Below are 14488 nucleotides of genomic sequence, written 5' to 3'. Positions count from 1 at the left end.
CAGTTCTTGATCCTCTCGACTAAATCATTGTCTCCACCTTGTTCCTTGACAACAGCCCCAGATTCCTGAGACAGTACACGTATCTTCTCATGGCACTCCTGTAAGGTGTATATATATTTTTTTAATTGGGGAAGGGGGGCGGGGGGTGGGGGGAAGCGGAGGTGTAGCTTGAAAGGAGAAGAATTCGAGTCACAGGGGAACCAAACACGATCCTCGAGAACACAAGAAAAGGTGTGAAAGAGATTGTGGAGCACGCAAGTCTTTTGATTTCCTTCTCTAAATAGTGAAGATGAGGCTTTAAAACCTTTGCAAAAACCGTGGACGATAAGTCTTTCACAGCGTTGGATCAGAGAAGATCGTGATCCGTCAAAATTGATTAAAAAGTATTTATGAAAGTCAAGCACAATGCTGCACGACTGATAAAACAACGCGAAAGCCGAAATATCGTTAAAAGAAATACATTTTCGTGATGTTTTATCAGTCGTGCAGTAGTCTATCTTGACTTTCATAAATACTTCTCTAAATAGTTAATCCAATTGTGAAAGTTGCTCGATTCCGTGAAAAGGTTTCATTACTAAATCGTCGTTTCTCAGTTCAATAGTATAGACTGCCGATAACCCACGCACTCCCTTACCAAAATCGAGGCATTCTTCAGTAACTTAATCAATTAAAATCCTTTACATTACCTGTCTATTGCCACCAGCTTTGACCATGGCCATGATGATGTTCTCAGACGCCATGAATGGTAACTCCTGACGAATATGTCTTGCGATAACCTGTCACAGCACACAACGTGAGCCGAGTTATTTCGCGTCCGGTATTAACTTCAGTTCAGGTTTTAAAAATCGCCAGTCAAAAAAATGTTTGAAAATCCGTGATGTGAGAGAGTTTTGTAAGCGGGTTGTAAAGCCAAGCACTCTTATTGATTTCCCTGTATTCCAGGCGAGCTGAAACAATAATCCAACTTACATCTGGAAGCTGTTTCACTTTCAGATGCGCTGATGGCGGGGTCGTTGGTGGACAATTAACCTCTATCATTTCTTTGTGTTTTGTCGCCTTTGACACTGTGGTCTTTGAAAGGGTTTTAAAGTGTGGTCAGGTGTCTGTAGCTACCAACGCAAAAAGAGCCACGAGGAGTTTGCCAAGTGCTGGAAATATGGAAGTCCAAAAAGCCTGGTTTTCACTTGCAACTCAAGAATAAGCACAAGAAGTATACGCAAACTCCTGATCAGTAGCTTGTTGTTTATTAGAGCCTTTTCTTAGCACAATAGACATTAATTAACAACAACTACATGCGCTCGCGTGCGTGTGTTGTTTGTGATTATAATTGCGTCGGGTTAAACAATCGTGCCTCGTCCCCTCCATTCGGAAAGATCACCAAACTGTTTAAAAATAATAATAATAATTTATTACTTATATAGAGCAAAATACATGTGGATATGATCTAATGCAACAATAAACAAAAAAAAAACCTTTCAAAGTACAGTTGGTTTTGATAAGTATTTACGACTTTTTCCCGCTTCACTGATAACAACAGAATTGAAAAAACATAACAAAATGAAGGGAAAAAAACGAAATAACGACTCTTATTACCTTCGGGTAAACAACAAGACCCTCGCAAACATTCTGCAGAGTGCTCAGTACAATGTCAGCTGTGAGAAAAGCTTCGGCTAGGCTAATCCTCCTGAAAGGCAAGGATTCAAATAGCAGTATACCCTTAGAAAACAAAGGTAAATAAAGGCAAACAAAGTAGTAAATCTCGTTTCTAGGAGGTACCAGCGTACAAATCGCGAACATTTTCAACGCTATTTCTCGTCGCTGTTGTTTCTACCATATTTCGAGAAACCCCAGCTTTTGCCCCTAAAGTGGCATTTACTATCATGTTGGCTTTCGGTGATCGTGCTGCCATAAGCTTCAGCATAATTAGAGTAATTGAGAACAAGTTTACAAAAAACACTGCTTGACCATGAGCCTAAAAAGATTTCATCGCAATAACAGTATTCAGTAGAGCTATCACTTCGCTTAATTGATAGACGCCAGTCCCTTTCAAGTCAGAGGTATCAGAGTTTGAGAAACATACTTTTAACTGAAGAGATGTACTCATCAAATGGTGATTCGGGTATATACTACTCGGAAAAATCCGAGTGCTCGTAACCGAGGTCACTAATGCTAATTTGGATGCAGTACCACTGAGCTATAAAAGGGCTGTTGAAGAAACGAACCTCTGAATCGCTTATACATCGCCAGAGGGGTGTCATTTACTGCATAATCTTGGAATCTAGTGGAATGTGCTTGAAACTTGGGGTTTACTTTCTAGCACGATTCAGCAGATTGAGAAAAATTCCGACGACACACTATGCTCCAGGAGCCTACTACCTGGAGAACTGCTATATTTTTTCATCACTTTGAAATACCTTCGAGTTTCGGGTGTGCTGCACGTGATGTAATCAGTGGCCGACCATAGGTCTTTTATGATTGGCTATTGTGAAAACACCCGCTATAACACCCCTGGGAGGTGCTTCCAAAAATAAAAAAGATACAGGGTAGGGTTGACTCAGGGTGAGTCAGAGAGTTTATAGAGAAGATGCAGGCCCCGCGTAATGTGCTCCAGACCTGCTATGCCCCCTTTACGAGCTTAATTAGCTGAAGCCTGCCTGGTTCTCATACTGAATTCAGTTCGAACACAGTTCTCGGTAACTAAATCACCCTCGCCTTTCCCTCCCTTTCCATAAAACGCTCATCGCATGCTCACTTCTCCTCTGCTTGGAGGACTGAGCCACAGGTTTTACATAATTTGAGTTAGACAAATATGTCACGGTCCCTTGAGTTCAACTTGAAAGAAATGTAAGCTCCTTCCCTCCCCACAAAAAAGTCCCCACCATTCCCTGGGCCTTTCTTATTCATGAACTACCATAAACTGGAGTCAGTTTCCTTGAACTAACTTTCCCGTTTGGTAAGTCTGGCTTGGAGCTTTACCTGTTTGCGCTGTCATCCAGTGTTCTCTCCAGCCACTGTGTAGCTGCAGTTTGCTGTGCATCTCCTACAAGCACCATTAAATGACGAGCAAGGCTACAGCACCTTTCACTTCTCATCGGATTCCGTTTGTATGGCATTGCACTTGAACCTTTTGGGAGAAAATATGCGATGAATTAAACGGAGCTTGCCAGTTTCCTTCAACCAATTCAAAGCTGGTGATAAACCGACTTGCCAAGTAACAAAACTCTCAAGTAAATCAAGATAATAATTAATTCTTAAAAAATAATAAAACGTTTTAAAATTTTTCTAGTAAGCCATTACCTTCCCATGCTCAAATTTATTTCTTTATTTTTTTTGATAACTCAAAAATGGGGGTCGGTCGGACAACAGTAAACGGAGAAAAAAAGGGGACCGGCCTGAGGTTCACAAATACTTGAAGATACACAACACATCACTAATTTCTCAGTATACTGTAAGTAGACGGGTGGGCCCTGCTCCGAGGTGAGGATTGTTTTACGGTTTTTCTCTTTAAACAAAAATCAACATGTAACATACCCCACCAGTCAGGGACATATGGCAGAGTACAAAAGGGTGTGGGTACTTATCTTTTGCAAGAAAAAGTGCTCTTCTTTTTCTACAGACCAGATCCAAATCAAAACTAGGAGGTTAAGAAAATATCATTAACGTAAACAATCGCCAGGTTGTACCAAGGTATTCACTCACCGATTTGATCTTTTTCGAAGGGCTCTTCGATTTCTTTTTGATTGGCTAAAAGCCGAATATCTGTGCAAATCTTAATAACAAACAGTGCAAACACGTGAATATAACTCATTGCTTATTAATTTATAACTAATGATAAATCTAATGGTGATGAATTCACATAACGTGCTGCACAAGAAACAATCTGCTTAAAGTCAACTTGGTTATCGGTATTAGGAAATTAAATTTGGTAATCGATGCAAACTAGCTGAAACTGGGTGAATTTTTTTAAATCTCACATGAACCCCAATACGTACGCTTGAAGTCAACTCCGTCGGACAAAAAAAAATCAAGAGAAACAACATTCGAATGTAATTTCGTTTATAACCCGCACATCAAAATAATTATGTACATTTTTCAAATCCCTTCACGGGAATACATGAGCCCAACAAATTGACCTGCTCCCAACTGTGTTGCTTCATAGCTCATTTGGTGGAGCACTGCACCGGCATTGCAGATGTCACTGGTTCGAATCCCGTTGTAGCCTCCTGAATTTTCAGGTGTCTATAAGAGAACTGAAGTGCTTAAATTTTCCAGTTAAGTAAAAGGATCACTTCTCCTATCATCTCTAACCCGCAGTTCCAGCAAATACAGTACGTACATTTATTCATTGTAACTTTTGTCGGTTACGGCAGTGCATTTCATTTTGTGTTGTTTTAAGCCCTGGTCAAACGGACTCGCGAGTAGACGCAAGTTCACAACTTGCTTCCACTTGCGACTCCGTTTGGCCAGGCCTTGTGTGCACTTGCGTTGACTTGCGCTCACTTTGATCGAGATCAAATTTTCCCGCAAGTCGACGCAAGTTTTTCACCGTTTGGCCACCCAACCCAAGTCTCTACGTAAGTTCAACTTGTGGCTACTTGCGAGTCCGTTTGACCTGGGCTTTACCATTTACTCGCCCCTTCTCACCAAATAACTTAACGTTAACTCAGTACCTATTTTTATACAACACGAACCAAAGCTTCGTGACGAATTATGTCTGTTACACAACCCCGTTAAAGACTGCATTTCTCATAATTTAGGTTCTGACGGAATAATTTGGGTAAGTTATAATAACTGCCATTCTTTCAATGGTCCTTTCTTATTAATATTTTCATATTGGTTACCCTATTTGAAGATATGCAGTTCCTCTTTAGAGTGTTTTTAGTTTTCTTCAACACCTACGCGTTATTTTCTCTTTGTAAGTTGCATTGTCAAGTACATGTAAGTATCATTATTCACCCTTGGATTTTAGAGTAGCTAGTAGCTAGTAGCTAGTAGCTAATACCTCCAAGCATTGAACAGAACAACTTTTAAGAATCCCAACTGACCGGAGGCAAACCGGTTGGCTATTTACAAGTGCAGCCAAGAAATTGAACCAAGGACTACCTGGAAAAATCCAACAACTGGTCAGAACGTGTCTTGAACCCGGGATCTCCGGATGTCAAGGCAAGCACCCTAACCACTGGGCTACACTGTCTCCTACAGTGGAATACATGTAAATGGGAAGTAAAACCTTGTTGGGTCTCTGCTACTTTATTGTTCGAAAAAATCTATTATTAAAAAAATTTAAGGGATGAAGATAACTTCACTCAACCAAACTTGTTGCTAAGTATCTTTTCTCCATTAGAGATAATTAGTTTAAAAATCTGAGGGACACCACTGTCACAGCATGGGAAATGTTCACTTCCGGTTGCCGTCCGTGTCTCAAAAACATCACATACTTAAGCTGCCCTATTGGGTAACGAAACCCTTAGCATGAATTTCAGTCATCTCTTCTTCTTATCAATCTTTGTCATTCTCAGTTTAATGCCATAACTTACTGTAGACAGTAACTTACTATGGACTACAAGATCTACATCTGTACCTTGTGAACTGAAGCTCCCAAGCTACCCAGAGCTGACAGACAGTCCAAGTCTACTTTTCGACTGTACGTTTGCCCTGTGACAATATAATGATTGTTAAATCCAGCCATCTCGGTAACTAGCTGGTCTAGTTTTTCCACCTATAACCAGACAGAGAAAACTAAAAATAAGATGCAAACAGCAGTGACAAACATTACAAACACGCGCAGTGTTTGAAATTATAGGCCACTCTTAAAAATACCACAATACTCTTTGTTTGCCCTCCAAACTTTTGCATAAGTAGTGTTTTTAATTTCTCTCGGGACGATTATAACTCCCAAGAGAAACTGCAAACAATGCTTTGTACAAAAGTTTGGAGGGCAAACAAAGAGTATTACGGTATTTTTGAAAGTAGCCTACAGTGTATTTACTTGACATTTTGCATGCTTCGAGATACAGCTGTACATCCTCAGAAGTGACTGTTAACTCCAAACTTGAACTTTGATCGCTTTCAGTAACCTCAAAAACGGATTTTGATCACGTGGACGGTTGAGTCAAGTGAATCTAGTTCACAAATAGTTTCCATGTTGCCATGCGTTTGTTCATTAATACATCACAGAGGAATTGTCAAACTGTGGTATGACCAAAATAGGACACAAGGCCATAGCCCAGAGTGTCTCTGATGTGACAACTTCTTAAAAGTTGTTGTTTCATTGATTGTGTTTCATTGGACCTGACAAGCGCCAGTGTGGGGAGTAGTCGATTAAGTATGTATGTACTGTATGTATGGTCCCAAAGGACCATGTGAAGGAAGACAAAAAAGAAAAGAACCCTCAATTCATTACTCCCTCACTAATTGAAGTCTTAACTTCTATAGCCAGAAACACTAGAGCACTCAAAGACAATCCTCTCAAAGCAGAGTAGAGAACCAACCAATGGAACCCACATGACATCGATTCCAGGAAATGAACCTGGGATACACTGGCCAAAGGCAAACTTATTCACCACTGCACCAGCATTGCTCTCTAATCACCTTTTTGCATGCGGTGCGTTGTAGGACTTACCTTTTCATGATCCCCATCAAACAGATTAAGAAAACTGGCTTGAGTGCCAGTGGTACCCTTGACTCCACGGAATCTCAAATCATCTCTCGCGCGGATGAGATTTCTCAAGTCCATTAGCAAATCTGACAGCCAAAGGCAAGCTCTCTTTCCAACTGTTGTCAATTGTGCAGGCCTGTTAAGTTCAGTGGAAATTTAAGTTTACTGCCAGGAGAGATAAACTCTAAAATAAGAAGCATGACAAGATGGATACCATTTCCTTGAGAGCTACTGAGCCAGTTACTGCTAAGTACTCTATGACTACTATTGGCAATGTTGTGCTGTCAGATTAAGAATTAACACTTGGGTTTAGAGAAGAATAAAGAACAGTAGAACCCAACCTTAATTCCCCATCATGTATACACAGCACCAAGTCTAGGAATTAGCCCAGGAATTAATTTGGAATTAACAGTCTTTTAAGTTACATGTAGCACTACACCAGCACCATAACGACATGTAGACATAATAAAAAATTACCCTTGGCAAGCAGCATACTGTAGGTATGCTGAATCAATGGTGCCAACGTACATGTCTATTTAAGCAACTTCTAGATAGAAAAACATTTTCTAAAATGTGCATGTTTTCAGAAAAAAACCTCAAAGTCTTATTTGCGCTTGCATGTCAATCTAAAGATCGCTATTATCAATTCCTGTAAACCAACTAAATTCTTAATATGCATGTCCATGGCAGCAGCATACAGTACTAGTCAAGAGCAGGCGTGCAGGTAAGTTTGTAAGGTTTTTAACCCTAGACACCCCCCCTCCTCCATAATTAAATCTGTGAGGAAGAGGTTAAGTTTAGCATGGACCACAGAGCCTGTGGTATCCCAAGCACTCAGTCAGTTCCAATAGAAGTCTAAGATTAACTACCTTTAAAGAGCAAAGGGGTTACAACTCAAACAATAATATTGTTTGCAAAGCTGCATAGCCCCACACACCTCAAAAAGCCCTAGAGCCTGATTTTTTAAAAGAAAAAGAAATTAACTTTAACTTAGTAGGATCTTTTCAATCAAGCAGAGTTAACTCTTGTTTCTTTTAAGTATATCGCCTTAAAATCACAAATTGTAAAGTACATTCAACTACATGTACATCTAAGAAGAAATCCACATTTCACAAAAGTTAAAAAGAACAACAAACTCACAATATAGCAAAATTTAATGTGCTATATTTGATCAATTCACCTATAGCCTACATGTACGTGTAGCCGTACCTACCTCCCGTTTTTGTTTGGGGGGTGGGCATGGCTACACCTATATATAGCTGTATACTATAGGATAGCCAGCTAAATTGACATCATGGTGTAATCTCCTGCACAAGTTCATTGCAAAAAGTTAGATACATGTACCAGGGTTCAGTTGTTCATAAGCCATTTAAAATTAATCCATGATTAAATGTCAACACAGGTCAAAAGGGTGTTAACATTATACCGTAATTTTATGCTGAAGGAAAGCAAGCATCTGACTCAAAATGGAAGACTAAAAATCTTATGAAAACTTTCTTTGATCAGAAAATAACATTTCACTGTGTTTCCAGTAATTCGGGATTACAGTGATCTTGGGTTTAATGAACAACTGCACCCAGAACTGCAGCTGTTGAGCTTACATGTAGCTTTTAACAGAGTACCGCTGTACTGTATGTTATGGCTCTTCATTCTTCCAATTATGTGTAATTTATACAGTCAGTAAATGGACCATAAATTTAACTTGATAAAAAGAGAATCATAACCACAAGTACAGCTCGAAAACTTGGGTTATATAAGTTATCTACTCACTGAAAATGTGTGTAGCCAAGGGTAGGGACTGACTTGTACTTCTCTGCAAAGCCTGACAGTCTATCTATGCATCTTGCCAGCTTTAAGTTAGAGTGATTAGAACAAATTTATAAAAATATATAAAAAATGCACTCATTACCTATATATAACAATAATAATAAATATTTTAAAAATATTTATTCTTTCTTAATAATAGTTAGCACTAGTCTACGATGAAGAACTCATATATTACACATTTGAATCAATTCTATCATTAAAAACAACAAGTTTGGAGCAATGCACGCTATATCGCACCATATATTTTCTGTAAATAATTAAGATCTTTTGAGATGTGAGTGCCCTAATCAGAATGGTGATAAAGGGGATCTTATAAGCACTAGAGGTTTTTGAGCTGTGGGAAGAAACCAGAAGTGACTATTTCACGAGTCAAACCGGCAGTCCCTCCTGGTCTGGGTGTTCAACTAATAATATTATTGTCATTGTATCTAAGAGAGAAAGGATACACGCACGTGTACAGTGTACTTTGCAATATAAATTTGGCAGTGTCAAGACTGGTTAAAATATAAAACAACTCAGTCTCTTATGGGTTCCATTTGTGGCTCAAAAATTTCTCATGCTAATGCTCCCTAATATTATTCAAGTACACCGTGATTGTACATGGCAGTTAGAATTTGTATATCCAAAAGGTCATTTGTGAATAGCATACAGTGCCACCACAGGGGACACTCTCTCTTCTGTTAAAAGAATGATAGGACACAGCAAGGGAAAAACTTTGTTTACTTAACCTTTAAATTAATAATAATGATATTAGGTACTTCACACTAACCTTTGGAAGTACAATATTGAAAGCATCCTTTATAACAATAAGGTCCTGAAAATTTTAAGCAAAGAGTATAATAATTTTTACCACAATTGCTTGTAATCTCGCAATCTGATTGACTACATGTAATTTGCCGTTGTCTATAAGAGTCTAGAGAACGCTGTACACGTCATGCTCACGTCAATTTGTCACACAATGTGATAGCCAATCAGGAATGCCCATTTTGGAAAACAAACCAATCATATTGCGAGAAAGTCATAGACAACGCAATGGTTTAAAAACAAGCCATCACAATAGGCCACTTCGAAAAATACCATAGTACTCTTTGTTTGTCTCCCCATATTTTGCATAAGCATTGTTTCCAGTTTCTCTTAATGGTCCCAAGAGAAAACAAAAACAATGCATGTGAAAAATTTGGGGGGACAAACAAAGAGTATTATGTTATTTTCCGGAGTGGCCTATACATCCTAGTCACACGCTAATGTGAGGTTTCATGATAGCAAAGCAGATAATTCTTATTTACATTTCCTATGCAGTCACCTTAACAAGTTACATTGGACAAAACACTTATTAAAGAGACGAGTAAAAGCCACCTGGAAGCAAGAAAAAAATGCTCAAGTTGACATCTACTACTTACAGTATTGTCACCAACATAACATGAAGTGGCTCCGAGGTGTATTATAGGAGCCGCTTTGGGACAGCACGCGCCAAACGTGTGCACGTGCGCCATTACGTCATGCCTTCGTTTTTTTTCCTCTGCAGCAGCTAAATTGTAGTCGATGTTAGTCAAATTAGATTCCATTTCCTGAATTTGCTCATCTCAGATATCCAGACCCAGCATCTGATAAAGATGATAAAAACCTTTCAAACTCAGAGAAAAGCTAGAAACAATCTGGTATTTAAGTCAAATGTCACATTTTACCGATGTCGCCTTTCTTTACAACAATGCTATACGTACCTTCTCAGATTTTGCTAAGAAGAGCCACAGCTTTCTCCATGTCGAAAATTTTTTCTCCTCTGAGAAATTAAAGGCCATTTCAGGGCTTGCATATCGACTTGTAAGTGGGCTTCGATACACTCCATGAACTGAATCTCCCGCCATGCTGGACTACAAGAGACCACAGGCAAGAAAGATCAAGTCAGCGTCCATATTAGAGAAATGTATGAGCCTCAATGCCAAAGTATTGATTGGTCAGCGGTAAAAATGAAATGGCGGAACGAGCAAGACGTAGACTACACTTTTGCTGACAATTTTGTTCCATATTTTTTGCTTATCTTCTCCCCGATTTTTGTTCTTACTTGCCTCTTTGGAATATTCTATACTTATCTTACTACCGAGGTAAGCTTCCTTTTCTAGTTATCCTGTCACATATTAACAGGAACGATGTGGCCATGTGGCTATATGGCCGGTTACCGGTCAAGGTGTTAAAAACACTTAAATGACTGACAGTCAAAACTTTGTTATATATTAGTCCTAAAAAGCACGCTGGTTAGCCTGAAAAGCGCTTGGTTAGCTCTATGGATAGCGTTTAAGTAACAGCGATAGTAACATGATATATACCGTAAAAATTCCACCATCTGGCAACTGTCCTCGGTGGCTATGTCCCCAGTAGTGTAGCAGCTCTCATAAAGTATAATTTGATTGGCGCAATACCCAAGCTGAAAACAATAGCAGTAATGAGCAGCTCTCGTAACCTGCTATTGTTTGGTATTGTAAACAGTTTCTCAGTACTGTTTAAGTCCAAGTCATTGTTTTCAATTGTTAAGTCTTTTGTTTTTGGGTTTGGGTATCGAGCCAATCACATTATACCAGTCAAGTTCTCACTGACGGTCATTTAGTCTACTTAAGACCTTGACCAGTTAGCGGCCAATTTTATAGCCACAGTGTGAAACTCATGAAACAACTCCTTGAAGCAATTTTTGACCCAGTTAAAGCAGGAAGATTACAGAGGTCAAGTCCTTCAGATTGGACCTCATACCTCTCACTAACTGAGTTGGAGGTCCGTCCCCAGTTTTTTTCTGTTGATTTATGCATGAGGCAGGCCATAAACGGAAAAAAACGAGGATTCGTAACTTGCAGTATGGCCATTTGCCTTGTGAGTTCTCCTGTGGTATTTTCTCGCACGCAGTGGAGAGTTAGTTTTTAAGTGATTGGTCAAAGAATTATCTTCATTTACTGAAGGTTTTTAGTGTTATTTGTGACCCCATACCAGCCAGTTTACTCCCTCTGAAAGCAATGGTCTGGTATATAAGTGGCACCCATGATTTTGAGCCCAATTTTTCAGCAAAAAGATGTGGCTCATACACAAGTTTTTATGGTAGGTTTCCTTCTGCAGGAACCGGAGCAGAGATTAATAAAACAAAAGAAACAAAAGACAGAAAACAAAATTTAATACCAAATAAAGACTGATCCCAAGTGAATAAAAATGCTTTCAGGTACCCACAGAAAGACCCATAAATTGCTTATCCTTGACATGAAAATGTATTGGATTGTGTGGGATCTACAGCCTTGGACAAGATTGTTGAAATGCTTTGCAATACCTTGCCCTCCCACAATGTTCTTTTGCCAAATGGGCTCAGAAACTTGCATGCAAACAACATAATGAAGGGAGGGTAAGCCACAAAAGCTTCAGATCTGTATAATTATTTGTGTGCTATTCCAAGGAATTTTGTCACAGACTGTAGGTATCCCTTTTGTATCAGGGTAAATAATGGAGGTAACATGACAACGACAACGACTACTACTACTGCTACTGCTACTGCTACTACTATTACTACTACTAACAATAACAATAACAATAACAATAACAATAACTAATATTAATAAAAGCCAATTTTATGTAACCAAGCAGATTAAATAAAAATGGTTTTGTATGAGAGTGAAATATTGTACACAGAGAAACCTCTCAGAGTAAAGTATAGAACCAACAAACTTAACCCTCGTAATTGGCCGAATTGGGGAGTCAAACCTTGAACATGAATGTGGAAGGCAACTGCTGTCTCTTTGTCACCACTTCTCTCCTGCAAAAAATGTCATTCTTTTGGAAATAATAATTAGATTTCCTCGGATATTAATGATGGGTTCTTTGATGACAGGACTTTCCAGAATCTTGCCTGAACCAGTATTCACCTTGCTACTTTGGTCTTCTTGTTCCTACCTCCATCCCCGTAATGGTGACGTTTATGTATTTCAATTGGATGGGACTGAAGTTTTTCATTCATAATTAAACAAGCTCAGACAAGGTCACTGAAGATGGAGTTGTGGCTCATTGTTAAATGACAGTGACAGTTGCTGGCCATGTGCACAAATGGTGATGCTTAAATGGACCAATAGCCCTTGGCCAATATTCCTGTTATATTTCAACCCAGGCGTTCAAGTGAGGATTTGCTCCAATCCCAAATAAATGTGATTGGAACCGTATTTAACATGGTTTGATGCCAACCTGTAGCTTTCAAAGACTCAAATCAGGTCACTAATTGAAGTACACATCTTGCAAGATTATTTGGATTGGTTAGATTGGAAATCAAAACCTGAGGATGATGGTAAGCAGACCAGAGCCATTTCTATAGGACCCTTCTCTTACAGAGAATTCCTATCATATCGGTCACTGAGTTCAGAGTATGTTTGGCAAGGTTGTAAGAAGTTTACAGAATTACTAATGTTGGTTACTGGACCCTCGCTATTTTTTTTTTTTTTTTTTTTGAAATATTATATGGCTGCATTCTCTCAGTTGTATGTGTGGTAACATATTTGATAAATTAATCCACCCTTTACTTAGATCTTATTAATAGTTGTAATTTATTACAAGTTTGCTGTCAAACTTACAAACAAGGTTAGCAACCAAATTTAACTATTTTTAGAATATTCTGTCTAAGGTGCCTGCCAAAGTAGGGTTGTTCAGTTACACAGAAAACATAGATGTAAATACTTCACAGTTTGTCAACGTCTGTGTCCACTCATAAATAATTATGGCACCTCACAGATTTTAGTGTCTTAAGCCAGGCAATTATTTTACTCCTCAATGGGAACTGGAACCCCTTAGAGGCAAAACGGTTATTATTCTAAGATGGTGGTTTGCAGGCTCGCCGCGTGCTTTTATTGGCGTTGCCCTATCAGCCTTTTCAAGTCTGAAAGTTTTACTCTTTGGTCCCGATCTTGGCCTAAAATCTGAATGGCACCTTGTTTTGGATGGCGCTTCGATTAGACGGATATTTTAAATATACATGTATTTTTGCCTTCATTACGGTCGTATGTACCTCGCTACCTTTTTATCTATAATATAATGTACTTAAAAGGGGAAGTTTGGAATGAAAGACTGAACTGAACTACGAAATCTGACCAAAAGTAGTTTTGTGTTTTTACTAAACTGTAACGCGTTTGTCAAAAGTAGAACAACGCATTGCAATCAGTGATTCCCTCACTGGTCCCAGGCCACTAGACTGTGCTTGCGTGATCGCCTACGACGAAAGAGAGTACCGATATCTCTTGCTCCTCTTGTAAATTGCGGAAGGGTTCCCAGAAATGTCTCTCGTCACCATGTATTTGAAATTACATGTTTTTCCAGTCGCTTACACTTTACGTAAAGCTACGTTGAACTCACCAAAATAATTGCGCTTTTTAGCAACCGACCGTATCCAAGTTTTTGTCAAGCAAGTCCAAGCAATAATTAGGAAGTTTAAGCCAATGCGCTGTCTACGACAACTTTAACGCCATAAGGCAAGAGTATGAGTATGTTTTAAAGATGAAGCAAAGTGGTCGTGCTGCACATTCAGCACACACTTTATGATATTTCTTTGCCACATGCACTCTGCGAAACAACAACGTGAAGAAACCAAATTTAACCCTTTTATGACAACAGGAGCATACAACAATGAATCGTTGGTGTCCTATCTTTCCTTGAAACTCGTTAGTACCAATCCAGCTATAGGACGGTTCACTTTGGGTCTACGACGCGTGAACAAGATGGAATAATTGTAAAGCCCCGAGGAGTAAACTGACGCAACATTTCCCAACATTAGGGACTTCAATGAACAAAATAATATATGAAATGAATCATATACTGAACTGAACTGAGGCAATTTTAGCAATTGCATAGAGAAGCCTGAAAAATTCAGGACTTCAACGGGGTTTGAACCCGTGACCTCGCGATACCGATGCGACGCTCTAACCAACTGAGCTATGAGGCCACTGACGTTGCTAGCTGGTCATTTGTGGGTTCTAGTTTTTCCGTGAGGAATGA

General features: G+C 39.1%; 1 protein-coding gene and 1 long non-coding RNA gene across 3 annotated transcripts in view; one reads left to right on the top strand and one right to left on the bottom strand.

Annotated features, from left to right (window-relative positions):
- LOC137972013 (adenylosuccinate lyase-like) overlaps positions 1–10386 on the bottom strand; it is a 33662-nt gene extending 23276 nt beyond the window's left edge. The window contains exons 1-11 of one of the 2 annotated variants that reach the window (XM_068818807.1): positions 10207–10360; positions 9886–10089; positions 9255–9299; positions 8429–8508; positions 6623–6794; positions 5582–5719; positions 3700–3769; positions 2977–3124; positions 1594–1684; positions 687–776; positions 1–98 (exon numbers count right to left, since the gene is read on the bottom strand). The exon at positions 1–98 is cut by the window's left edge and continues 79 nt beyond it. In XM_068818807.1, coding sequence (XP_068674908.1) covers positions 1–98; positions 687–776; positions 1594–1684; positions 2977–3124; positions 3700–3769; positions 5582–5719; positions 6623–6794; positions 8429–8508; positions 9255–9299; positions 9886–10050 — 1097 coding nt within the window. In that variant the 5' untranslated portion in view covers positions 10051–10089; positions 10207–10360. Of the gene's footprint in view, positions 99–686; positions 777–1593; positions 1685–2976; positions 3125–3699; positions 3770–5581; positions 5720–6622; positions 6795–8428; positions 8509–9254; positions 9300–9885; positions 10090–10206 lie in introns of both variants that reach the window. The other variant, XM_068818808.1, reaches the window with a different exon arrangement.
- A 68-nt stretch (positions 10387–10454) lies between these two features.
- On the top strand, positions 10455–13593 carry LOC137972017 (uncharacterized). The gene is made up of 2 exons (XR_011117017.1): positions 10455–10587; positions 12345–13593. It is a non-coding gene; the product is annotated as an uncharacterized lncRNA (long non-coding RNA).
- Positions 13594–14488: the final 895 nt, after the last annotated feature.

Source organism: Montipora foliosa, chromosome 9 (genome assembly GCF_036669935.1).
Source record: "Montipora foliosa isolate CH-2021 chromosome 9, ASM3666993v2, whole genome shotgun sequence".
Classification (NCBI taxonomy): domain Eukaryota; kingdom Metazoa; phylum Cnidaria; class Anthozoa; order Scleractinia; family Acroporidae; genus Montipora; species Montipora foliosa.
The sequence above is the reverse complement of the archived record's forward strand: the minus strand, read 5'-3'. Positions and strand labels throughout refer to the sequence as shown.